This window comes from Oryx dammah, unplaced genomic scaffold (genome assembly GCF_014754425.2).
Source record: "Oryx dammah isolate SB20612 unplaced genomic scaffold, SCBI_Odam_1.1 HiC_scaffold_18, whole genome shotgun sequence".
NCBI classification, from domain to species: Eukaryota; Metazoa; Chordata; class Mammalia; order Artiodactyla; family Bovidae; genus Oryx; species Oryx dammah.
Window position 1 is genome coordinate 86,760,678 of NW_024070202.1, and position 27,770 is coordinate 86,788,447.

At 39.4% G+C, this 27,770-nt stretch overlaps 1 protein-coding gene across 4 annotated transcripts in view; it reads right to left on the minus strand.

Annotated features, from left to right (window-relative positions):
• Positions 1–27,770, minus strand: part of AASS (aminoadipate-semialdehyde synthase) — a 79,179-nt gene that overhangs the window by 21,378 nt on the left and 30,031 nt on the right. For all 4 annotated transcript variants that reach the window (XM_040259522.1, XM_040259521.1, XM_040259524.1 and 1 more), the window contains 7 exons: positions 23,829–23,888; positions 23,580–23,647; positions 9,643–9,764; positions 9,328–9,454; positions 5,321–5,431; positions 5,124–5,232; positions 2,535–2,675 (listed from right to left, as the gene is read on the minus strand). In XM_040259522.1, the coding sequence (XP_040115456.1) occupies positions 2,535–2,675; positions 5,124–5,232; positions 5,321–5,431; positions 9,328–9,454; positions 9,643–9,764; positions 23,580–23,647; positions 23,829–23,888 (738 nt within the window). The remainder of the gene's footprint in view (positions 1–2,534; positions 2,676–5,123; positions 5,233–5,320; positions 5,432–9,327; positions 9,455–9,642; positions 9,765–23,579; positions 23,648–23,828; positions 23,889–27,770) is intronic.

Genomic DNA, 27,770 nt, shown 5'->3' on the forward strand with positions numbered 1-27,770 from the left:
TCCTGTTTTATATCCTGAAACATGTGAATGTGTTTTTCCAGAATCAAGGTAAAGTGTTCTGCTTGCTCTGTCATGTTTTAAGTTCAGCTCTGGTCCTCTGGTCATTAAATCAGTTCACCTCAATTTCAGCTGTACATTAGAATCATTTGGAAGGTTTTTAAAGATCCCCAAGCCCAGGCAAATCAGAATCTCTGGGGAATGTAGCACAGACACCTGTATTTTTTAAGTGCCTTGGCAATTCCAGTTTGTAGGCAAGGCTGGGAGCCACACTCATCATAGGTACAGAACCTAGTGGTTGATAATAACATTCACCCTAAGAAATTCTTTCAATCTACTTTTTTCACACAAAATACATTTAGATCACAGATACACTGAGAACTTATAATACTGCTGCCAGAATAATCTTTTTAAGACCCACATCTGATCACATAATTTATCACTCCCTGTAGAGGTAGGACTGGCATGAGGTGAGTGAGGTGCTTGGGGCACAAAACATAAAAAGGAATGCTTGACCCAGTTATATTTGTTCCCAAGTATGAGTCTTTCTTTACAGTCAAGAGCATAAACTATCAAAGCAGATCAATGTGATTTGGACACTGGCAATCCCTGGTGGCTCAGATGGTAAAAAAATCTGCTTGCAATGCAGGAGACCTGGGTTCGATCCTGGAGTTGGGAAGATCCCCTGGAGAAGGGAATGGCTACCCACTCCAGTATTCTGGCCTGGAGAACTCCATGGACAGAGGAGCCTGGGAAGCTATAGTCCATGCCAGGCTACAGTCCATGGGGTCACAAAGAGTTGGACACAACTGAGCAACTTTCACTAATGCCAATTGCCATCTCTAACTGAGGGTGAGTTAGCGCTTCTTATGCCTGTTTCTATCATGGAAATCTTATCAGTTCAGTTGCTCAGCCGTGTCCAACTCTTTGCAACCCCATGAACTGCAGCACGCCAGGCCTCCTTGTCCATCATCAACTCCCGGAATTTACCCAAACTCGTGTCCACTGAGTTAGTGATGACATCTAACCATCTCATCCTCTGTTGTCCCCTTCTGCTCCTGCCTTCAATCTTTCCCGACATCAGGGTCTTTTCAAATGAGTCAGCTCTTCACATCAGGTGGCCGAAATATTGGAGTTTCAACTTCAACATCAATCCTTCCAATGAACATTCAGGACTGATTTCCTTTAGGATGGACTGGTTGGATCTCCTTGCAGTCCAAGGGACTCTCAAGAGTCTTCTCCAACACCACAGTTCAAAAACATCAATTCTTCATGCTCAGCTTTCTTTATAGTCCAAGTCTCACATCCATACATGACTACTGGAAAAACCATAGCCTTGACTAGATGGACCTTTGTTGACAAAGTAATGTCTCTGCTTTTTAATATGCAGTCTAGATTGGTCACAACTATCCTTCCAAGGAGTAAGCGTCTATTAATTTCATGGCTGCAGTCACCATCTGCAGTGATTTTGGAGCCCCCCAAAATAAAGTCTAACACTGTTTCCACTGTTTCCCCATCCATTTGCATGAAGTGATGGAACTGGATGCCATGATGTTAGTTTTCTGAATGTTGAGCCTTAAGCCAACTCCAGTATTCAGTATTTAAACCACTTCAGTATTCTTGCCTTGAGAACCCCATGAACAGTATGAAAAGGTAAGCTTATAGCATTGTTGTAAGAATGAGATGAATTGGCACTCAGCACAGTCATGAGTGGCAGTGTCTCTGCCAGGCTGGCACCTTCTTAACCCTTAAAGCTGAGTACATCTCTTCCTGCTAATTTTCCTCTCCCCAACTTCCTCACCAAAATCAAGTCAACTACTCTTTCATCTGTATCACTGTGACATGTTAGCATACTTTGGAACTTCTCTCATTGAATTATACCAAATTCTCCAGTGTCTGCCTTTCCTGCCATGAAGCCATCTGGTAAAAGAGGAGGTAAAAAGGCTTAGACCTGGATTTGAATCCCAGCTGAATGGCTGTGAACATTCTCTTTGTGCCACAGTTTCCTTATAGTAAAATGATGAAAACAATACTAAACTCAGAGAGCTCTTACATTCTGCCACACAGCAGCTGGGAAACAAATGTTAGTTTCTTTCCCTCACCCACCAAATTCTCCATCCCAAGAGCCACCCCATTTCAGTCATGTGTTCTCTGAGGTCAGGAACTTCACTCAGCATGATAACCCTTAGTGCCTTGGCCCAAGCCTAGCAGATAATAGGGACTCAGTAAACATTTGCCATGCTGAAATAAACTGCAAGATGACCAGTAGATACATATGCAGAGCGGCTGAGTGTTTAAACTGCAGAAACAATTTGCAAGAAAGCAAAGAGGAAAGAATGAGCTTTGCTGGGGATGGTGGGGAAAGCACACTGAATAGAACAGAAAATACACACCAGGAAGCACTGCAGGAGGGGGGAATGGAGGACAAGCAGCACAGCCAGCATTAAAGGGGCTTGGAATCCGGGAAAAAGATTTTGGATTTTCTTAGGCAGTTATTTTGGGATTGTATCTCTAAAGTTTTGATGACCCTCCTTCACCTTTCCATTGAGCAGGTAGGTAGCAGGCTGCATTATGTTCATCAGAACTCCCACTGGACTCCAGCTAAATTTGTATCTCAAAGGATTGTCTGAATATTCAGGAGCTGGTAGGCCACCGCAGTAGGAAACATAAGATTCAATCTGTAAAATAAAGAATCAGCAATAAGATAGACTAATCTATCCAAATAATTAAGTACAATGACACAAATAAAGTAAACTTGTTAGAGTTTCTCCTTTCTTAAAGTTACAAAGGCTTTCAAAAATACATCCTTATAGCCAAACACCACTTAAGTCCATTATATTTATATATATATTTTTTTAATCCTCTAGATACTGTGACTAACATTTTGCTCCATTAAAACTCCAACTGTTAGTTCAATTTCGCTTGATCATTGCCTCCTTTTAATTCAAATTATATATTTTATTATAATTTGGTTATATGTGCATAATTATTCATACTGATTAATATGTTAATATAAAATATTGTTAATTGTATGATATAGCTTAATTAAAATTTTTATTTGATTATATACATATGTAATCTATTTTAGGTTATATATAATTTGATTCATCACACTTTATGTCCAATAGCTCCTTCTTATGTGTAAAAGTTATTTTATATACCAACAGATTGATAATATTATAAAGAATTTTTCTCACTTTTAAAAGTCAAACCATACTACAGAATTTTCAAAGCAGTCTAAAGATCAAAAAACAAAATATTTTTTGCTGCAATTTATGTCAAAGAGTATTCTGCTGATGTTTTCCTTTAGAAGTTTCATGGTTTCTGGTCTTACACTTAGGTCTCTAGTCTATTTTGGATGAAGTAGCAGTCTAAGTCTTTTATCAAACCAAAATATTATAGTAGCATCTATTTCTCCAAAAATTTATGCTAAGACTTGGACTCTTTTTAACCACACAAATATTTCTGCAGTTTCAAAATTATACTTGAAATTTCTAGTCATAGTATGAGTTAGAATGCAGCAGCTTTTTTGCAAAATAGACTAAAGACCGAAGTGTGAAATCAGAAACCATGAAAGTCCTAAAGGAAACATAGGCAGAACACTTTGACACAAATTAGAGCAATATTTTTTTTGGATCCGTCTCCCAGTGCAAAAGAAGTAAAAGCAAAAATAAACAAATGAGACCTAACTAAAATTTAAAGCTTTTGCACAGCAGAGAAAACCATTGACAAAACAAATGACAACCTACTGAATGGGAGAAAGTGATATGACTAATAACATGTTAATACTTAAAATATATAAACAGCTCATTCAACCCAACATCAAAAAAACAAACGACCTGATTTACAAATGGGCAGAAGGCCTGAACAGGCATTTTTCCAAAAGGAAAGGCAGATGGCCAATAGGCACATAGAAAGATGCTCAACACTGCTAAGCATCAGGGAAATACAAATTAAATCACAATCAGAAATATCACCTCACACATGTCAGAGTGACTATCATCAATAAGAGCACAAATAACAAGCGCTGGAGAGGATGTGAAGAAAAGGGAACCGTATACACTATTGGTGGGAAAGTATATTGGTACAGCTGCTGTGGAAAACAGCATGGATATTTCTCAAAAAACTAAAAATAGAATTACCATATTATATACCATATATATCACTCCTGGGTATATATCTGAAAAAAATATTAATCTAAAAAGATGCATGCACCCCAGTGTTCATCACAGCATTATTTATAGTTGCCAAGATATGGAAGTGCCTAAGTGTCCATCAACAGATGAATGAATAAAGAAGACGGGGTCTATGTATACAATGGAATACTACTCAGCGATAAAAATAATTAAATCTTGCCATTTGCAACAACATGGATAGACTTGTAGGGTATTACGCTAAGTGAAATAAGCAGACAGAGAAAGACTGCATGATATCACTTATATGTGGAATCTAAAAATCTAGCAAATATAACAGAAAAGAAGCAGAGTCACAGATAAAGAGAACGAACTAGTGGTTACCAGTGGGGAAAGGAAGCAGGGAGGTGCCATAGAGGGGCAGGGTATTAAGAGGTACAAACTATTATGTATAAATAAAACATAGCACTGTTTATTGGGTCTGGAGAAGGAAATGGCAATCCACTCCAGCACTCTTGCCTGGAAAATCCCATGGATGGAGGAGCCTGATAGGCTACAGTCCATTGGTTTCATAATGCAAATACTATATATTGAACAAATTAAATGTCAAAATTTTTATTACCATAGTTCATGTTACTAGTGGGGTTTTCAGGGGTTTAGAGATTTTTTTGGTTAACATTCAGTGCAAAAGTACTAGATGGTGTATAACTCTAGAGTTGAGTTTTAAGGGATTCCCTAATATGTATACTATCTTTTTATCTGAAGTAATAAATAAACTATGATCTTAAAAGTGCCTTAAAAAAAAGCTATAAGGAAATATTGTACAACAGAGGGAACATAGCTAACATTTTATAATAATTATAAATGGAATATAACCTTTAAAAAACATAGCAGTTTCTTTAATCAAAATTGTAGAAAAATTATTTCTGTACACAAAAATCTAGACCTCTTAATAATTTCCTAAATGGAACTTTGGGTGTCAGTTGGGCTCACCGAGGCTCCCACTTCTTTGGCCTTATCTATTGTTTCCATTGCCAACATATGATCAAGACCAGGGTCCAATCCCAATTCGCCAATGACTGTGATGCCAGCATCTTCCACACTAAAAGAGGTAGAAAGAGAAAGAAGGAAACTTCAGATAGAAAAATTTAAAAATTTCATGGAGCCGCTGAAAACTGACTGAAACTTACCTCTTTTCTAATTCTTTTAGGGCTGGGGTGATGTAGCTTGCAGTGATCATGTTAACTTTGCTTGCGATGCATGCCTTGGCCACAAGAGGATGCAATACATAAGGCAATAAGCTTAAAAACAGAGGGAGAAACTCGTTAGAAACTTTCTTTTCCAACTCTCCTTCCAACACACCTTGACCTGCACTGAAGTGAAGACATCACGTGATAATTCTCTCAGAGATGATCAATTACTCCTTGAAGACTAGAATAAATTCATCCTGTTTTCGTATTTAAAACTCTTCTCAATATGATCTTCAGTTCACCCTTCCATTTTTCCTCCCTGTATCTCCTTTATAAACTATAGAAGCTATTATAATTTTCCACTCACAGCCTTTACTTTTCCATTTCTGAAACTTTACTTTCACTATATCCACTTAAAATTGTTCCTCACCTGCCCACCCCCATCCAGATCAAACCTTCCTTAAAGAAAAGTCTGAAAAGGTACATCCTCCAGGAAACTTTCCCAGGTTTTCCCAAATCCAGATCTTCCTCTGTATGCACGCCCTTTATAACATTTAATGGAATTTATTTTACTTATCCTTATATTTCTATGATTTTCTGTCTTGAGTTCCCTAGTAAAAGATAAGGTTGCTATTCTTTTTACCTCCAAGTCTTCCAAACGGCTGTCATTAAACTAAGTCAAGGTAATCCATATGTTACATTAAAAAGGAGAGTTAAGGCAAGGCCAGAGGAGAAGGCGATGGCAACCCACTCCGGTTCTCTTGCCTGAAAAATCCCATGGACGGAGGAGCCTGGTAGGCCGCAGTCCATGGGTCACTAAGAGTCGCACACAACTGAGCAACTTCACTTTCATGTATTGGAGAATCCCAGGGACATGGAGCATGGCGGGCTGTTGTCTCTGGGGTTGCACAGAGTCCGACATGACTGAAGAGACTTAGCAGCAGCAGCAGGCAAGGCCAGAGGAGGAAATGAGTTTTATGGGTACTGATTGTTGTAAAAGCTATCAAAACCGCTAAAAGTTTATGCACGCATGCTACGTTGCTTCAGTCGTGTCGGACTCCTTGTGACGCTGTGGACTGTAGCCCACCAGGCTCCTCTGTCCGTGGGATTGATTCTCCAGGCAAGAATGCTGGAGTATGATGTTTGGCAGAAATCAACAAAATTCTGTAAAGCAATTATCCTTCAATTTAAAAAATAGATAAATTTAAAAAGAATGCTGGAGTGGGTTGCCATGCCCTCCTCCAAGGGATCTTCCCCACGCAGGGATGACACCTGCATTTCTTATGTCTCCTGCATTGGCAGGTGAGTTCTTTACCACCTAACAAGCCCTAAAAGTCTATATGGTGAGCAAAAAATGAAACTGTACTCAAAACTCAACTTTAAGTTTTCTAAGCATCTCGCTCAGATGTTTTACTTTGGTGCTGGGACTACACAATCACACAAAAATGACTTTCCACAAATATTGATATATATTAGTATATTCATATTATATCCAAGGACTAATAAGCATCTTATCAGTCATATAACAATAAGTTCTACTAGCTTATTACCTATTTGGTAAAGCTATCTACACAGTATAATGAAAATATAGATACAAACTTATAAACATTATTATAGTGTATCACTGTACTTGTTACATTCATCCTGTTTATTTCAGATTTTCTGTATTTCACATAAAACCAAACAATAAAATCACCTCTCAGGCACTTATCTCTACTCAGGTTAACAGAACAGAGTACTGTTACTTAGATTTATTACCATGCAGAACAGAATTATGTATCTTGCCAATGGCAATATGAAAACTCTTTATCTCTGTATTTCAGCTTTTTTAATCAAAAATAATTGTTACTGAATATAGTAGCCCTTCAAAAGCCAATGTACCAAATATCTGCAAAACTCTTTGTTGGAAAAGTGTTAACAGAAAATGTTCCATGGCATTATCTTAAAGGTTAAGTGAAGGGTTTTTTGGTCACATTCTTCACAATCACAATGAAAACTTGCTTGATCAAAATTTTATCAAGATCTAAGAATATTTTTTTTAATTTTGTCATTATCAGCACTAATCTAATAATATGCTGAGAACTAGAATGATAGGACTTTTAACTGGTGATGCCTATATTAAACAAAGTTATTAGAACTCATAATTCATTATGTATGTAAGAGAGCATCTATTCACCAGCACATAACTCAATCCAAATAGTTGGAAATGCCACTTGTGCAAACATAGAAAAAATATAAATCTAATTCTCAAAGTAATATATCAAACTCAATTATGACTTTTCATTAGCTCATTAAAAACTAAAATTGCAAAATAACACCATGAGAATTTGATATATTATTACAAAATCTTGTGAAACATTCTCCATTTGTTTTACTTTGATAGCCCCTAACATTGTATTTACATCAAAACATTCTTTCTCCAAATTAAAAAATAAAAAGATATTTAAGAAACACTACAGGATAGCAATGTTTAACAGCATTTCCACTATTCAGCATAGAAACTCAATCAACTAAGAAAAATTAAATATAAAACAGATTTTGCTAATGTTAAATCTTAAAGGTCACAAGTTCAATGAATTTTAAAATTTATACCTATTATTAGCTTGTTGTCTGTGTCCATGATTTTCTCATATTTTGCTTCCAATGTTGTTCAAAATGTGTTTTATTATGTTCTTTTTTTTAAATCAAACAACAATTTTATATATTTAGGTACCTATGTGTGGCAAAACAAATTCTCTTTATCAGTAGGCTACAATATTCCATTTTGAATAAGGGCTTGCTTTCATACTCATATCCTGACAGACAAGGTCTATTGGTTATTAATAAATTTTTACTGAAAAATAATTAATGCACATTAAATTTTTATATATTGAATAATGTTTTTGAGTGTTCAAAGTGATCCTATATGAAGAGATAATGTGAAAGTTCCCCTTAGAATGACCTTTCATTGTGTCTGATTTCCAAGCACCCCTATCTTTTTTAAGGAGGACATCATAGAACGTCTCCCAAAGATATCATTTGAGTTGGAACTATGAAAGTTATATAATTATGAAAGAGCAGCTTAAGTTCCTTCTGTCTTCTAGGAAAAAAATATATTCTAGGAATAAACAGCTTATTCTCATCACTTTGGTAATTTCAAAATGAAGTATCTGGTATCACGTAGCCGAATATCTAGAAGTTAGATCTGAATTTGAATTAGACAGTAATAAATTATATATTTCAAGGTCTGCTTCTCCATTAAGGCTAAAAATGGTCATAGGGGCTAAAGAATCTACTCACTCTCATTTAAGCTTTATAAGTCCAAAGGTTAAAATAGCCACCAAAATATGAGTCATGAGTGCCTCATGACCCAGCAATTCCACCTCTAGGTAAATATCCAACAGAAATGCATATATATGGTAACCAAAAGACAAGGACTAAATTGCTCATAGCAGCACAATTCATAATAGCCAAATTCTGGGAACAACCTAAATATCCATCACTAGTCAAATGGATAATAATAGTATATTCACATAATGGAACATTACACAGCAAAGAGAATAAACTACAATTACAGACAACAAGACAGAGGACTCTCACAGTCACAATACTGAATGAAAGAAGGCAGCCACAAAACGGGACACACTAAAAGATTTTGATTGTACACAATGAAAACTAGCAGAAATGAATCTCTATGTTAGAAGCCAGGACAGTGCTTACCCTTGAAGGATGGGACTAGTAATAAACAGAGGCACAAGGAGAGCTTCTTGGCTGCTATTATATTCTGTTTCTGATGTGAGTGATGGTTACACGCTGTGTTCACTTTGTGAAAATTCATTGAACTACCTAGCTCTGATTTATGCGCTTTCCCAGATGCGCACTTCAATTTAAAAGTTTCCTGAGAGAAGAGAAAAGGAGAAGAGAGAGGAGGGAAGGATAGAGGGAGAAGGGCAAAGGAGAAGACAGAAGAGAGAAACTAAAAAAATAACAACGAAACATATGTCAATCATTTCTTGCTACATACTAACCTGATGACAAGATCCTGTGTTGCCACCAAGGAGCTCAACTTCTCTTCTTGTTTACCAATGTGCAGGCTAACAGGATTAATATTATATTTCTTGCCTAATTGTTCAATTTGATTCTTCATGTCAGAACCTGTTTCAAGAATTAAAAAGTCCAAGCTTTAGATTTCCTTTCACTAATCAGAGAGTAAAACACACTTTAACATCTCCAAAAATAATTTTTTGAAGTTTAGAAACAAGACTGTGATTTAAAATTCACAGAGTAACCATGCTTTGAAATCAGTTTTACTTATTCTTCTTTAAAAATTGGGACTTATTTACCTACTGTTATTTCAATACTGTCATCTCTCAACAGGTATTCCAATACAGGCTCAGATACGTAACCAGATCCAAGAACCAAGACCTTTTTCTTGGTGCCCATTGAAAGTGACTGAGCACGTTCCCTATAAATAAAAGGAGGGGAGAAAATATTAACAAAAAAAGTTTTAAATAAAACGTTGCTGTCCCCAAACCAAACTAAAACTTAGACTGTGAAGCAGGAGGTGGTCCTAAGATGGTGGAGGGATAGGACAGGGAGACCACTTTCTGCCCCACAAATTCATCAAAAGAGCATTTGAACGCCAAGTAAATTCCACAAATCAACTTCTGAATGCCGGCAGAGAACATCAGGCACCCAGAAAAGCAGCCCATTGTCTTCAAAAGGAGGTAGGAAAAAATATAAAAGATAAAAAGAGAGACAAAAGAGGTAGGGACAGAGGTCCATCCTGGGAAGGGAGTCTTAAAAAAAGAGAGGTTTCCAAACACCAGGAAACACTCTCACTGGTGAGTCTATGGCGCACCTTGGAACCTCAGAGGGCAACATAACCGGGAGGAAAAAATAAATAATTAAAACCCACAGATTACGTGCCCAACAGTAACTCCCAGTGGAGAAGCAGTGCAGACGCCCGCATCCCCCACTAGCAAGCGGGGTCTGGGCAGGGAGGCAAGAGCTGCATTGCTTAGAGTAAGGACCGGGCCTGAATGCCCCAGGGCAATCTGAGGCAACTAACTTGAGAAAGCAAACCAGACTGTGGGATAGCTAATCTGCGAAAAGCCCTAACCTAAGACACCGCCAGACCCGCTCACAGAACAAAGGACTGACTAGAGCTATGCGAAAAGCCCTAACCTAAGACACTGTCAGGACCGCTCACAGAACAAAGGACTGAGCAGAGCTAGCTGGCTGCGGACCGGCCCATCCCCAGCCGGAGACAGGCAGGCGAGGGCAGCCAGAGCCGGAAGGGGGCAATCGTGGCCCCAGAGAGGCATCATCTACCAAACTGCAAGCAGGCTTCATTGTTAACCAAGACTTCTTGGGGTTTTGGACAGTCGACATCGCCTGAGAAGGTGTGCCGGTGTACACCCAGAAAACCAAGTGGCAGGGACAGGGGAGGCAATAAGTCGCAGCGACCACGCTCACCAAACACCTGGTCACCAGAGTTGCTCAGACCTGGGAAAAGCACAAAACGCAGGCCCAACCAAGTCTGTGCCTTTGAGGAGTACCTGAGTATCTGAACCTGAGCAGCTTAGACCTGGGAAGTGCATACAACCTGGGGCCGGGCTCAGACAGTTCCTGGCAGAGCAACCTAGAGCCTAAGCAGTGTAGACAGGGGAAGCACACAAGCTGTGAGTGGGGTCAAACCCAGTGTGGCCGAGACACTGCAAGCACACACCAGTGTTATTCATTTGCAGCATCCCTCCCTCCGCACATAACGACTGAACAAGGGAGCCTAAAAAAGTGTCCTTCACCATGCCCTTGTGTCAGGACAAAAATTAGACACTGAAGAGACCAGCAAACAGAAGCTAAAACTGAGGGAATCACCTTGGAAGTGACAGATGGAGAAGTCTTGAGGCTACTGTAAGAATAAGACTGAAAATCAGAGGCAGGAGGCTTAAGTCCAAATCCTGAGAATACCAGAGAACTCCTGACTCCAGGGAACATTAATCGATAAGAGCTCATCAAACACCTCCATACCTACACTGAAACCAAGCACCACCCAAGGGCCAACAAGTTCCAGAGCAAGACATACACACAAATTCTCCAGCAACACAGGAACACAGCCCTGAGCTCCAATATACAGGCTCCCCAAAGTCACTCCAAACCCACTGACATCTCATAGCTCATTACTGGACACCTCATTGCACTCCAGAGAGAAGAAATCCAGCTGCACCCACTAGAACACCAACACAAGCTTCCCTAACCAGGAAACCTTGACAAGCCACCCATCCAACCCCACCCACAGTGAGGAAACTCCACAATAAAGAGAACTCCACAAACTGCCAGAATACTGAAAGGCCACCCCAAACGCAGCAATATAAACAAGATGAGGCAGAGAAATACCCAGCAGGTAAAGGAACAGGATAAATGCCCACCAAACCAAACAAAAGAGGAAGAGATAGGGAATCTACCTGATAAAGAATTCTGAATAATGATAGTGAAAATGATCCAAAATCTTGAAAACAAAATGAAGTTACAAATAAATAGATTAGAGACAAAGATTGAGAAGATGCAAGAAAGATTTAACAAGGACCTAGAAGAAATAAAAAAGAGTTAATATATAATGAATAATGCAATAAATGAGATTTAAAAAAACTGGAGGGAACCAACAGTAGAATAACGGAAGCAGAAGATAGGATAAGTGAGGTAGAAGATAGAATGGTAGAAATAAATGAAACAGAGAGGAAAAAAGAAAAACGAATTAAAAGAAATGAGGACAATCTCAGAGACCTCTGGGACAATATTAAATACCCCAACATTCAAATCATAGAAGTCTCAGAAGAAGAAGAAAAAAAGAAAGACCATGAGAAAATACTTGAGGAGATAATAGTTGAAAACTTCCCTAAAATGAGGAAGGAAATAATCACCCAAGTCAAGAAACCCAGAGAGTCCCAAACAGGATCAACCGAAGGTGAAATACCCCAAGACACGTATTAATCAAATTAACAAAGATCAAACACAAAGAACAAATATTAAAAGCAGCAAGGGAAAAATAACAAATAACACACAAGTATATTCCCATAAGGATAACAGCTGATCTTTCAATAGAAACTCTTCACACCAGAAGGGAATGACAGGACATACCTAGAGTAATGAAAGAAAATAACCTACAGCCCAGATCACTGTACCCAGCAAGGATCTCATTCAAATATGAAGGAGAAATCAAAAGCTTTACAGACAAGCAAAAACTGAGAGTTCAGCACCACCAAACCAGCTCTCCAACAAATGCAAAAGGATCTTCTCTAGACAGGAAACACAAAAAGGGTGTATAAACCTGAACTCAAAACAATAAAGTAAATGGCAACAGGATCATACTCAATAATTACCTTAAATGTAAATGGTTTGAATGCCCCAACCAAAAGACAAAGACTGGCTGAATGGATACAAAAACAAAACCTCTATGTATGTTGTCTACAAGAGACCCACCTCGAAACAAGGGACACATACAGACTGAAAGTGAAGGGCTGGAAAAAGATATTCCATGCAAATAGAGACCAAAAGAAAGCAGGAGTAGCAATACTCATATCCGATGAAATAGACTTTAAAACAAAGGCTGTGAAAAGAGACAAAGAAGGACACTACATAATGATCAAAGGATCAATCCAAGAAGATATAACAATCCAGCCAGCTCACTAAGCCCAGGCGGCTGCGAGCCGGCTCACTAAGCACGGCCGAGAGGAGCTATCCCGCGTCTCAGGTCAGGGGCGGCCAGGAAGACACACCCCGCGTCTGAGATCAGGGCGGCCAAGAGAAGCAACCTCACACCCAAGGCCAGGGGCAGTGACCTTGAGGAGCCACCCCGAGCCTGAGGCCAAGGCCGGCAGCCTGGAGGAGCAACCGGAGGAGTGGTGGCTGCCCAGCACAGGAGGACCTAGGGAGCTATCCCATGTTGAAGGTCAGGAACAGTGGCAGTAAGGAGATACCCCTCATCCAAGGTAAGGAGCAGTGGCTGTGCTTTGCTGGAGCAGCCGTGAAAAGATACCCCACGCCAAGGTAAGAGAAACCCAAGTAAGACGGTAAGTGTTGCAAGAGGGCATCAGAGGGCAGACACACTGAAACCATACTCACAGAAAACTAGTCAATCTTATCACACTAGGACCACAGCCTTGTTTAACTTAATGAAACCAAGCCATGCCCGCGGGGCAACCCAAGACGGGTGGGTCATGGTGGGAAGGCATGACAGAATGTGGCCCACTGGAGAAGGGAATGGCAAGCCACTTCACTATTCTTGCCTTGAGAACCCCATGAACAGTATGAAAAGGCAAAATGATAGGATACCAAAAAAGGAACTCCCCAGGTCATTACATGCCCAATATGCTACTGGAGATGAGTGGAGAAATAACTCCAGAAAGAATGAAGGGATGGAGCCAAAGCAAAAACAATACCCAGTTGTGGATGTGACTGGTGATAGAAGCAAGATCTGATGCTGTAAAGAGCAATATTGCATAGGAACCTGGAATGTCAGGTCCATGAATCAAGGCAAATTGGAAGGGGTCAAACAAGAGATGGCAAGAGTGAACATCGACATTTTAGGAATCAGCGAACTAAAATGGACTGGAATGGGTGAATTTAACTCAATGACCATTACATCTACTACTGCGGGCAGGAATCCCTCAGGAGAAATGGGGTAGCCATCATGGTCAACAAAAGAGTTCGAAATGCAGCACTTGGATGCAATCTCAAAAACGACAGAATGATCTCTGTTCGTCTCCAAGGCAAACTATTCAATATCACAGTTATCCAAGTCTATGCCCCAACCAGTAACGCTGAAGAAACTGAAGTTGAATGGTTTTATGAAGACATACAAGACCTTTTAGAACTAACAACCAAAAAAGATGTCCCTTTCATTATAGGGGACTGGAATGCAAAAGTAGGAAGTGAAGAAACACCTGGAGTAACAGGCAAATTTGGCCTTGGAATGCGGAATGAAGCAGGGCAAAGACTAATAGAGTTTTGCCAAGAAAATGCACTGGTCATAGCAAACACCCTCTTCCAACAACACAAGAGAAGACTCGACACATGGACATCACCAGATGGTCAACACTGAAATCAGATTGATTATATTCTTTGCAGCCAAAGATGGAGAAGCTCTATACAGCCAACAAAAACAAGACCGAGAGCTGACTGTGGCTCAGATCATGAACTCCTTATTGCCAAATTCAGACTTAAATTGAAGAAAGTAGGGAAAACCGCTAGACCATTCAGGTATGACCTAAATCAAATCCCTTATGATTATACAGTGGAAGTGAGAAATAGATTTAAGGGTCTAGATCTGATAGATAGAGTGTCTGATGAACTATGGAATGAGGTTCGTGACATTGTACAGGAGACAGGGATCAAGACCATCCCCATGGAAAAGAAATGCAAAAAAGCAAAATGGCTGTCTTGGGAGGCCTTAGAAATAGCTGTGAAAAGAAGAGAGGCAAAAAGCAAAGGAGAAAAGGAAAGATATAAGCATCTGAATGCAGAATTCCAAACAATAGCAAGAAGAGATAAGAAAGCCTTCTTCAGCAATCAATGCAAAGAAATAGAGGAAAAGAACAGAATGGGAAAGACTAGAGATCTCTTCAAGAAAATTAGAGATACCAAGGGAACATTTCATGCAAAGATGGGCTCGATAAAGGACAGAAATGGTGTGGACCTAACAGAAGCAGAAGATATTAAGAAGAGGTGGCAAGAATACACGGAAGAACTGTACAAAAAAGATCTTCATGACCCAGATAACCATGATGATGTGATCACTAATCTAGAGCCAGACATCTTGGAATGTGAAGTCAAGTGGGCCTTAGAAAGCATCACTACAAACAAAGCTAGTGGAGGTGATGGAATTCCAGTTGAGCTGTTTCAAATCCTGAAAGACAATGCTGTGAAAGTGCCACACTTAATAGGCCAGCAAGTTTGGAAAACTCAGCAGTGGCCACAGGACTGGAAAAGGTCAGTTTTCATTCCAGTCCCAAAGAAAGGCAATGGCAAAGAATGCTCAAACTACCACACAGTTGCACTCATCTCACATGCTAGTAAAGTAATGCTCAAAATTCTCCAAGCCAGACTTCAGCAATACGTAAACCCTGAAATCCCTGATGTTCAAGCTGGTTTTAGAAAAGGCAGAGGAACCAGAGATCAAATTGCCAACATCTGCTGGATCATGGCAAAAGCAAGAGAGTTCCAGAAAAACATCTATTTCTGCTTTATTGACTATGCCAAAGCCTTTGACTGTGTGGATCACAATAAACGGTGGAAAATTCTGAAAGAGATGGGAATACCAGACCACCTGACCTGCCTCTTGAGAAATCTGTATGCAGGTCAGGAAGCAACAGTTAGAACTGGACATGGAACAACAGACTGGTTCCAAAGAGGAAAAGGAGTATGTCAAGGCTGTATATTGTCACCCTGCTTATTTAACTTCTATGAAGAGTACATCATGAGAAACGCTGGACTGGAAGAAACACAAGCTGGAATCCAGATTGCTGGGAGAAATATCAATAACCTCAGATATGCAGATGACACCACCCTTATGGCAGAAAGTGAAGAGGAGCTAAAACGCTTCTTGATGAAAGTGAAAGAGGAGAGTGAAAAGTTGGCTTAAAGCTCAACATTCATAAAACGAAGATCATGGCATCTGGTCCCATCACTTCATGGGAAAGAGATGGGGAAACAGTGGAAACAATGCCAGACTTTATGTTTTTGGGCTCCAAAATCACTGCAGATAGTGACTGCAGCCATGAAATTAAAAGACGCTTACTCCGTGGAAGAAAAGTTATGACCAACCTAGATAGTATATTCAAAAGCAGAGACATTACTTTGCCAACTAAGGTCCGTCTAGTCAAGGCTATGGTTTTTCCAGTAGTCATGTATGGATGTGAGAGTTGGACTGTGAAGAAGGCTGAGCGCCGAAGAATTGATGCGTTTGAACTGTGGTGTTGGAGAAGACTCAGTCCCTTGGACTGCAAAGAGATCAACCCTGGGATTTCTTTGGAAGGAATGATGCTGAAGCTGAAGCTCCAGTACTTTGGACACATCATGTGAAGAGTTGACTCATTGGAAAGGACTCTGATGCTGGGAGGGATTGGGGGCAGGAGGAGAAAGGGACGACCCAGGATGAGATGGCTGGATGGTATCACGGACTCAATGGACATGAGTCTGAGTGAACTCTGGGAGATGGTGATGGACAGGGAGGCCTGGCGTGCTGCGATTCATGGGGTCGCAAAGAGTCGGACACGACTGAGCGACTGAACTGAACTGATGCACCCAACATAGGAGCACGAAGAAGGCAATGGCACCCCACTCCAGTACTCTTGCCTGGAAAATCCCATGGACAGAGGAGCCTGGAAGGCTGCAGTCCATGGGGTCGCTGAGGATTGGACACAACTGAGCGACTTCACTTTCACTTTTCACTTTCATGAATTGGAGAAGGAAATGGCAACCCACTCCAGTGTTCTTGCCTGGAGAGTCCCAGAGACGGGGGAGCCTGGTGGGCTGCCATCTATGGGGTCGCACAGACTCGGTACGACTGAAGTGACTTAGCAGTAGCAGTAACATAGGAGCACCGCAACATGTAAGACAAATGCTAACAAGTATGAAAGGGGAAATTAACAATAACACAATAATAATGGGAGACTTTAATACCCCACTCACACCTATGGATAGGTCAACTAAACAGAAAATTAATAAGGAAACACAAATTTTAAATGATACAATAAACCAGTTAGAGCTAATTGATATAATAGGACATTTCACCCAAATGAAAACAATGAATTTCACCTTTTTCTCAAGTGCTCACGGAACCTTCTCCAGGATAGATAACATCCTGGGCCATAAATCTAGCCTTGGTAAATTCAAAAAAATTGAAATCATTCCAAGCATCTTTTCTGACCACAATGCAGTAAAATTAGATCAATTACAGGAGAAAAGCTATTAAAAATTCCAACATATGGAGGCTGAACAACACGCTGCTGAATAACCAACAAATCAAAGAAGAAATCAAAAAAGAAAGCAAATATTCATCAAAACGAATGAAAATGAAAACACAACAACTCAAAACCTGTGGGACACTGCGAAAGCAGTGCTAAGGGGAAGGTTCATAGCAATACAGGCATATCTCAAGAAAAAGAAAAAAGTCAAATAAATAACCTAACTCTACACCTAAGGCAACTAGCAAAGGAAGAAATGAAGAACCCCAGGGTTAGTAGAAGGAAAGAAATCTTAAAAATTAGGGCAGAAATAAATGCAAAAGAAACAAAAGAGACCATAGCAAAAATCAACAAAGCCAAAAGCTGGTTCTTTGAGAGGATAAATAAAATTGACAAACCATTAGCCAGACTCATCAAGAAACAAAGGGAGAAAAATCAAATCAATAAAATTAGAAATGAAAATGGAGAGATCACAACAGAAAACACAGAAATACAAAGGATCATAAGAGACTACTATCAGCAATTATATGCCAATAAAATAGACAACGTGGAAGAAATGGACAAATTCTTAGAAAAGTACAACTTTCCAAAACTGAACCAGGAACAAATAGAAAATCTTAACAGACCCATCACAAGCACAGAAATTGAAACTGTAATCAGAAACCTTCCAGCAAACAAAAGCCCAGGTCCAGATGGCTTCACAGCTGAATTCTACCAAAAATTTAGAGAAGAGCTAACACCTATCCTACTCAAACTCTTCCAGAAAATTGCAGAGGAAGGTAAACTTCCAAACTCATTCTATGAGGCCACCATCACCCTAATACCAAAACCTGACAAAGATCCCCAAAAAAGAAAACTACAGGCCAATATCACTGATGAACATAGATGTGAAACTCCTTAACAAAATTCTAGCAATCAGAATCCAACAACACATTAAGAAGATCATACACCATGACCAAGTGGGCTTTATCCCAGGGATACAAAGATTCTTCAATATCCGCAAATCAATGTAATACACCACATTAACAAGTTGAAAAATAAAAGCCATATGATTATCTCAATAAATGCAGAGAAAGCCTTTGACAAAATTCAACATCCATTTATGATAAAACTCTCCAGAAAGCAGGAATAGAAGGAACATTCCTCAACATAATAAAAGCTATATATGACAAACCCACAGGAAACTTTATCCTCAGTGGTGAATTGAAAGCATTTCTCCTAAAGTCAGGAACAAGACAAGGGTGCCCACTCTCACCACTACTCTTCAACATGGTTTTGGAAGTTTTGGCCACAGCAATCAGAGCAGAAAAAGAAATAAAAGGAATCCAAATTGGAAAAGAAGTAAAACTCTCACTGTTTGCAGATGACATGATCCTCTACATAGAAAACCCTAAAGACTCCACCAGAAAATTACTAGAGCTAATCAATGAATATAGTAAAGTTGCAGGATATAAAATCAACACACAGAAATCTCTTGCATTCCTATACACTAACAATGAGAAAACAGAAAGAGAAATTAAGGAAACAATTCCATTCACCATTGCAACGAAAAGAATAAAATACTTAGGAATATATCTATCTAAAGAAACTAAAGACCTATATATAGAAAACTATAAAAGAAAGAAATCAAAGAGGACACTAATAGATGGAGACATATACCATGTTCATGCATCAGAAGAATCAATATAGTGAAAATGAGTATACTACCCAAAGCAATCTATAGATTCAATGCAATCCCTATCAAGCTACCAACGGTATTTTTCACAGAGCTAGAACAAATAATTTCGCAATTTGTATGGAAATACAAAAAAAACTCGAACAGCCAAAGCAATCTTGAGAAAGAAGAATGGAACTGGAGGAATCAACCTGCCTGACTCAGTCTCTACTACAAAGCCACAGTCATCAAGACAGTATGGCAGTGGCACAAAGACAGAAATATAGATCAATGGAACAAAATAGAAAGCCCAGAGATAAATCCACACACCTATGGACACCTTATCTTCAACAAAGGAGGCAAGAATATACAATGGATTAAAGACAATCTCTTTAACAAGTGGTGCTGGGAAAACTGGTCAATCACTTGTAACAGAATGAAACTAGAACACTTTCTAACACCATACACAAAAATAAACTCAAAATGGATTAAAGATCTAAACTTAAGACCGGAAACTATAAATCTCCTAGAGGAGAACATAGGCAAAACACTCTCTGACATAAATCACAGCAGGATTCTCTATGAGCCATCTCCCAGAATATTGGACATAAAAACAAAAATAAACAAATGGGACCTAATTAAAATTAAAAGCTTCTGCACAACAAAGGAAACTATAAGCAAGGTGAAAAGACAGCCTTCAGAAGGGGAGAAAACAATAGCAAATGAAGCAACTGACAAACAACTAATCTCAAAAATATACAAGCAGCTCCTGCAGCTCAATTCCAGAAAAATAAACGACCCAATAAAAAAATGGGCCAAAGAACTAAATAGACATTTCTCCAGAGAAGACATACAGATGGCTAACAAACACATGAAAAGATGTTCAACATCACTCATTATCAGAGAAATGCAAATCAAAACCACAATGATGTACCATTTCACGCCAGTCAGAATGGCTGCAATCCAAAAGTCTACAAGCAATAAATGCTGGAGAGGGTGTGGAGAAAAGGGAACCCTCTTACACTCTTGGTGGGAATGCAAACTACTAGTACAGCCACTATGGAGAACAGTATGGAGATTCCTTAAAAAACTGGAAATAGAACTGCCTTATGACCCAGCAATCCCACTGCTGGGCATACACACTGAGGAAACCAGAATTGAAAGAGACATGTGTACCCCAATGTTCATCGCAGCACTGTTTATAATAGCCAGGACATGGAAGCAACCTAGATGTCCATCAGCACATGAATGGATAAGAAAGCTGTGGTACATATACACAATGGAGTATTACTCAGGCATTGAAAAGAATACATTTGAATCAGTTCTAATGAGGTGGATGAAACTGGAGCTTATTATACAGAGTGAAGTAAGCCAGAAAGAAAAACACCAATACAGTATACTAATGCATATATACGGAATTTAGAAAGATGGTAATGATAACCCTGTATGCGAGACAGCAAAAGAGACACAGATGTATAGAACAGTCTTTTGGACTCTGTGAGAGAGGGCGAGGGTGGGATGGTTTGGGAGAATGGCATTGAAACATGTATAATATCATATGTGAAATGAATTGCCAGTCCAAGTTTGATGCATGATACAGGATGCTCGGGGCTGGTGCATTGGGATGACCCAGAGGGATGGTATGGGGAGGGAGGTGGGAAGGGGGTTCAGGATGAGGAACACATGTACACCCGTGGCGGATTCATGTCAATGTATGGCAAAACCAATACAATATTGTAAAGTAATTAGCCTCCAATTAAAATAAATAAATTTATATTTTAAAAATAAATAAAACTTAGACTGTGAAGCAATCATTTCCCCCCCACATTTCTTACAATAAGAATCTCACCAGGAGTTCCCAATACCAACATTTTACATTAATTATTTTATATCCCATATAATGAACAATAGATCCAGACATCTTTGATGTGTATGAATTCCCAGTACCACTTGTGAGGTACAAGTGCTGGACCAATGCCTGGCTGTTCACAACTGAGTCACTTGGTCTCACACTATCCTTCCAGGGGAGGACATTGATTCAGAATCATGCTAGGGGCCTTTTATCAGAAACCGATTTACTCCTCACAACAATCTGAGGATACTACAATCTGAGCAGGAGGTTATTATCCATATTAGACACAGTCCTGTGATTTATCTTTTGGGTCACTTGAAACCAGTGAAAGCCATGATTTTCTCTCTCTATTTATTTTTTTTCAAACTCTAAACTTTTTATTTTGTATTGGGATATAGCCGATTAACAATGTTGTGATAGTTTCAGGTGAACAATGAAGAAACTCAGCTATACATATATGTGTATCCATTCTCCCCCAAACCCTTCTCCCATCCAGGCTGGCATATAACATTGAATAGAATTCCATGTACTACACAATAGGTCTTTGTTGGTTATCCATTTTGAATATATCAATATGTGCATGACCTTCCCAAATTCCCTAACTATCCCTTCCCTTTGGGAAACTATGTTCATTTTCTAAGTTTGTGAGTCTCTTTCTAAAACCATAATCTTGAAATCACAAATGGTATGGGTTAAATGTAGAAATCTAAGATGAGTCACTAGGCAGAACTCTAATTCTTGAATTCTCTGTTGTTGGAATTTGTACTTGCCTGACAGTTAATGATTTGTCTTTCCTACAAACTCTGACCTCCAAGATAGTGACTAAGTCTTCTCCATCTTTATAAGCCCAGTATTGCTCATTGCATTCTGTCTTAAAGATACTCATTAAAAGTCTTCTGAATCAAATTCCCAGATATCAGTATAAAACCATGGAAATTGTTTGGTGTCAGAGACTTAAGCAGAAGGCTCTGTTGCTGGAATCTTTTAGGCCAGGATGTCTCTCAAGCTTTAATCTTAATTTAATTTCACTTAATTTCATTAATTATAAGTAAATAAAAATAAATATAAATATAAAATGCTCCCACCCCTCTTCACTCCCAGCAATCCTATCACTGATGATGGGAGCTTTCATTTAACTTCCACCTCTATCCCATTTCACCTCTCAGAGGAAGTACTATTATTGGCTATTATAGATCCTTTCTAATAACATCTTCTGTAGTTTGGGTATATGAAACACATTATTTTGATCTCTAAAAAGAAAATGTTCAAAATACATTTTTAAAAACTTACTTCTAGATATTAATACTATCTGCCCCATCAGCAACCCCACACTCCTGGTTAATAATTACTGTGCTAAATAAAGGGGCTTCCCTGGTGGCTCAGATGGTAAAAGAATTGCCTGCAATGTGGGAGACCTGGGTCAGGAAGATCCCCTGGAGGAATGCATGGTGACCCATTCCAGCATTCTTGCTTGGAGAATCCCCATGAATGGAGAAGCCTGGCAAGGTACAGTCCATGGGGTTGCAAAGAGTCAGACACACCTGAGCGACTAAGCACAGGACAACGAATAAAGAGAACAAAACAATAAGGCAGGGATTCAAGGAAACTCTAATTTCCTTCCAAAATGCAACCTTCATTTTCAATCTCTTGGCACAAGATTCTACCTGGGAAGGAAGGCAGGAAGTCCTAGCAGTCAGACCTGCTGCTACATGGAATATGGTGTATAAAGAGTGACTAGTCATGTTAGACATGTCATTGAGATTAATCATGTAAGAAAGAGATCGTCAGAATGAAAATTCAAAAATAAACAAAACTATGAAAAACAAATATATGAAGTTTCCCCTATAAGACACTCACCTATGGAGTTCTATAAACTAATTGCTTTTTTATATAAAAAAAAATTATATACCCCTGGTATCATGACAGAATACTTCACTAACACACAAAAGTAAGTATAAGCTAACCAACACATATGGAAAAGGCATAACAATAATACTTGATCTCTTATTTACTTCTTATAGGTAGAATAACAGACAGAAGATCAGGCAGTTTGTTTCTAATTTTCCCACTCTGGCTTCTACTGAGAATTCAGTGCATGGGTCATTTTGTTAAATGTGAATAGACTAATAGAGCAGGTATAAACACAGACCAAGTACAAAGAGTTGGATACCAGAACATTCCAATGTCGATGTCTATGTTTCCAAATTTTGAGTAGTAACGCCAATAATGGAAACCAAGGCCTTAACTAAGTATCTTCCTAAGAGAACTGTTCTCTCCAGTGGATTTGTCTCATTACTTTTTGACACTTTCCTCCTAATAAGAATCCCAGGGAAAACTGACCTTTCACCATTTTCTTTTTTCAGTACTTTTCTTAATTGCTAACCAAGAGTCCAGTTTGCTAAACATTATCCTAAGTGAAAGAGAATACAAATCCTCAACTAGAAATCAATCTGAAAATGCCAAGGAAAGAGTTAGCTTGCTCATTTTCCTTTGAGAGAATAGTTGAGACATTACAATATGCAAAATGCTAGAGAAAGAACAGGGACAGAGCTTTTGAAGTTTTGCTTACCTACACACAAGTCTACATGGATATTAGAAAGCCAAAATGATGCTACAGTACTGTTCAAAGGAAAATAACTCACATTGGTTTCAGCCAGTCACTTCATTTGAAATTCCTAGTATTTACAGACATTTAAAAAATACATATTGCATAATCCTAGTATCAAGAACTCATATGGAAGCATTTAAAAAATACTCATGAGATCCAAGAATAAATGTATTAAACAAGAGGTTGTAAATGAGGCTTACCTGTTCTCTCGGAGTTTCTGGATATATTTATACTTGTTAGACAACATGCCGTTAGATGTAATCACTGCCTGAATATATATGATACAAGACAATTCTTTAGTCAGCACATTTAGTCCCAGTCATGGGCTCATGACTAACAGAGAAGAGAGTGACAGAGATGGAGAAAGACAGAGAGGGAAAGAGGAAAAGGGATCAAGGAAAGTGGTGGAAAAAATACATTCATGAAAAGAAATACTTTTCATAACTTACATCTCGCACCACAGGAGAAAAATTCTGACTTTCAAGAGGCTGTGTCGCATCTGATAGTATCTGAAAAGGAAATGAAATTGGAAAAAGATAAATGATGTTGCAAAGAAGGCGTCTTGCTATTTTATCTATATTAAAATATTAGTCAAAGGAAAAAATGTTTAGAAAAGTTTTTTGAAAATCACTGAATTGTATAATTAATTGGAAAAAGGAGTCTTCTGCAAGCAATGAATTCTGCCCCCCAAAACATGTTTATTCAGTACAATTTCCAATTCCAAAACCTTAATCATGTTTGCTTACTGGAAACACAGAAAACTTAGACTTCCCCACCAGTTAGATGTGTCACATTGAGCGTATTGTTGTTCTTTAGTCGCTCAGTCATGTCCAACTCTTTGCTACCCTTTGAACTGTAACCCGCCTGGCTCCTCTGTCCGTGGGAGTTTTCAGGCAAGAATACTGGAGTGGGTTGCCACTTCATTCTCCAGGGAATCTTCCTGACCCAGGGATCAAACCCACATCTCCTGTGTCTCCTGCATTGCAGGTAGATTCTTTAACCCCTGAGACACCAGGGAAGCCTGTGTCTTCTTGAGCGTGCTGGCAAATATCACCACAAGCTTTATCACCACAGTCCTCACTCTGAGGACCTCCATCCCATCCCAAAGGTTCAGCCTGTTCTATTAGCAGTAGAAAATGGGGTATGCTACCATAGGGAGTCTCCCTCAGGTCAGCAGTGGTTCCATATATAGACACATCAGCATTTCAGAAGTGTCAAGGAAAATGACTTGACCCAGTAGACTCAAAAAATCCTTCATACCCTTCCCATTATCTCACAAGTATGAGCCAACAACAAAAGCCACACCTCATACTGACACCCTAGCATTCCAGTTCTTCTCATTTCCTCCAAGGCATCCAACCTTTGAATAGACGCCAAAGGGTAAAGATCAGATAAGTGTGGTTGTTTCTGATGGGTGAGGCCTTAAGGCCAATGAGACAATCAAGACCCTACAGCACTGACCCAACTTAAGAAAGTGTTAAATGTACCTACCAGATGCTGGCAGAACAGTATATATTTACTGTATTAAAAGAAATACAAAACTACTTTCATGTATCTAAAACATCAGATACCTAGGCTCGCTATTCCTGGGAAAACAGCATTAAAAAACAAACAAACAAAAAAACAGGTATATATATTTATAAGCCAGGCATTCTTAGGGGAATTGATGAAACTGACACTTGGGGTCTTCCCACTGGAGTATTTCCTTCTCAAGCTGACTCCTCCACCTACCAACCTTGTCAACAAGGCAAGAGCCATTAACAGATAGTAAAATGAGTTCACATCTCACTCAGTATATGGTTAAATCACTCAACTCCTATGTATCTTTTCATTCTCTCTCTCTCTGCTCTTTAATTCTATAGCCTTACGTAAGCCTTACTGGGATCATGGGAACTACCTTCCACATCTCTTCCCTTCATTTATCTCCAATCTGAAACACAAATCTGATTATTTGTGTTTAAACAGGCTCCTGTGCCTGTTTAAAATAATTCAGTAGATTTCCATTGCCTTCAAGTTAGTCTCAAGCTTCCACTATAGTCTGGCTCTGCCTCTCCTGCCTCAACCCCCACATTGGCCTCACACCCAACACTTCAATCATGTGAACAGCCTGGAGCTGGGTACCCACATCACGTCCTCACCTGCCTCTTGGCCACACCATGTAGCCACTTCACATGTTACTCCTCCACTTCCAACTCCTTCTCTTTGTTCTCCGAGATGCAGCTGAAGAACAGCCTTCTCTGTGAAGCCTTTATCAAAGTGAAAGTCGCTCAGTCATGTTCACCTCTTTGCGACCCCATGGACAATACAGTCCATGAAATTCTCCAGCCCAGAATACTGGAGTGGGTAGCCTTTCTCTTCTCCAGGGGAATTCCCAACCTAGGGATTGAACCCAGATCTCCCACATTACAGGCGGATTTTTTACCAGTTGAGCCACAAGGGAAGCTTATCAAAACCTGCCTCCAAACAGACCTGGAAAGTAGGAACTGCACTTGGCATCTTGCTGTAAGGCTACTAATTGTAAGATGGCAAATATTCAATAAATATATTAGTGGATACATGCAGTCATTATTGAAAATTCAGTGCACTTTTTCCCCAAGAAACTAATAATTGTCATGAGTCCACCTAAAGAAAGGTAAATATCAAACAAAGACAAAAGGTTGCTTGGGGACTTCCCTGGTGGTCCAGTGGCTAAGACTCCCCCTCTCCCAATGCAGGGGGCATGGGTTCGATCCCGGCTCAGGGAACTAGATCCCACATACCATAACTAACAGTTCACCTGCCACAACTAAAGATCCTGCATGTCGCAACAAAGATCGAGATCCCTTGTGTTGTAACTAAGACCTGAGACAGCCAAATAAATATATTTTTTAAAAGGCTTCTAAATTACCGCATTTAACTCTCTCCCTTGCTAGAATTCATCCAATACAAAACTGCAAGCACAGCCTCCTGAAGCATATGGTAGGTCTTGTCACTTTCACATATAGCACTTTTGAGGCTCATCACTCTTTTCTAAATTAATCTTAAGCTATTTTCCCAGTGTTAAGACCCCCTTTAACATGGAACCAATATATTTACCTTAATTCCATCTGATCTGACAGCACACAGAAACCTTATGGTAAATTAGCTCCCACCTTCGCTCCCCCCGTCTACATCGTCTACATCGCACAGTATGCCTCCTACTTCCACTTTCCCGACTTCCTCAGCTGGACAGATCCTCTCCCTCCAGTACGTCATTAGCATCTTCCTGTGACTATCACATTCCATCTTTCAGTAGAATTGCACATGTGTCTTATGCCCTTCTTGGACCTCATGCATCTATAGGTCAGCAGCTGTGTTTTAATTCTCTTCACTTAGGTGTCTGCCTTGTTCCAATAGACAATAAATATCTATTGAATTCAACTGAAACAAAACTTCCATATTGGTTCAAAAGGATATCCTATGCCCTGGAATGCTATAGGTTCTATCACGTCAAAAAAGAAAATCAGGGGGAAACAGGACAGTCCATATACCTTGTTTTATTGTGGTTCAACTTACTGTGGTTTACAGATATTGATTTTTTTTCTTCATTGAAGATTTGTGGCAACTTTGTATTGAGCAAGTCTACTGGTGCCATTTTTCCAACAGATTTGCTCACTCTGTGTCTCTGTCTCACATTTTGGTAATTCTCACAATATTTCAAAATTTTTCATTATTTTTACTTTTGTTATGCTGATCTGTGATCAGTAATCTTTGACATTACTATTGCAAAAAAGATTATGACTCACTGAAGGCTCAGATGATGGTTAACATATTTTAGCAATATTCTTTTTCTTTTTAAAAATTGAACTATAGTTGATACGGGCTTCCCTGGTGGCTCAGTGGTGAAGAATCTGCCTGAAATACAGGAGATGCATGTTTGATCCCTGGGTCAGGAAGATCTCCTGGAGGAGGGCATGGCAACCCACCTCAGTATTCTTACCGGGAGAATTCCATGGACAGAGAAGCCTAGTGGGCTACAGTCCATGGGGTCACAAAGAATTGGATACAACTGAAGCAATTTAATCGGAGAAGGCACTGGTGACCCACTCCAGCACTCTTGCCTGGAAACTCCCATGGATGGAGGAGTCTGGTGGGCTGCAGTCCGTGGGGTCGCTAAGAGTTGGACACGACTGAGCAACTTCACTTTCACTTTTCACTTTTATGCATTGGAGAAAGAAATGGCAACCCACTCCAGTGTTCTTGCCCAGAGAATCCCAGGGACAGAGTCGGACACAACTGACATGACTTAGCAGTAGCAGCAGCAGCGGAAGCAACTTAACACACACACATAGTTGACATATAATACTGTATTTCTTAATTAAGGTATGTATATCATCTTTAGACTTATGGTTATGGCACACTTAATAGACTAC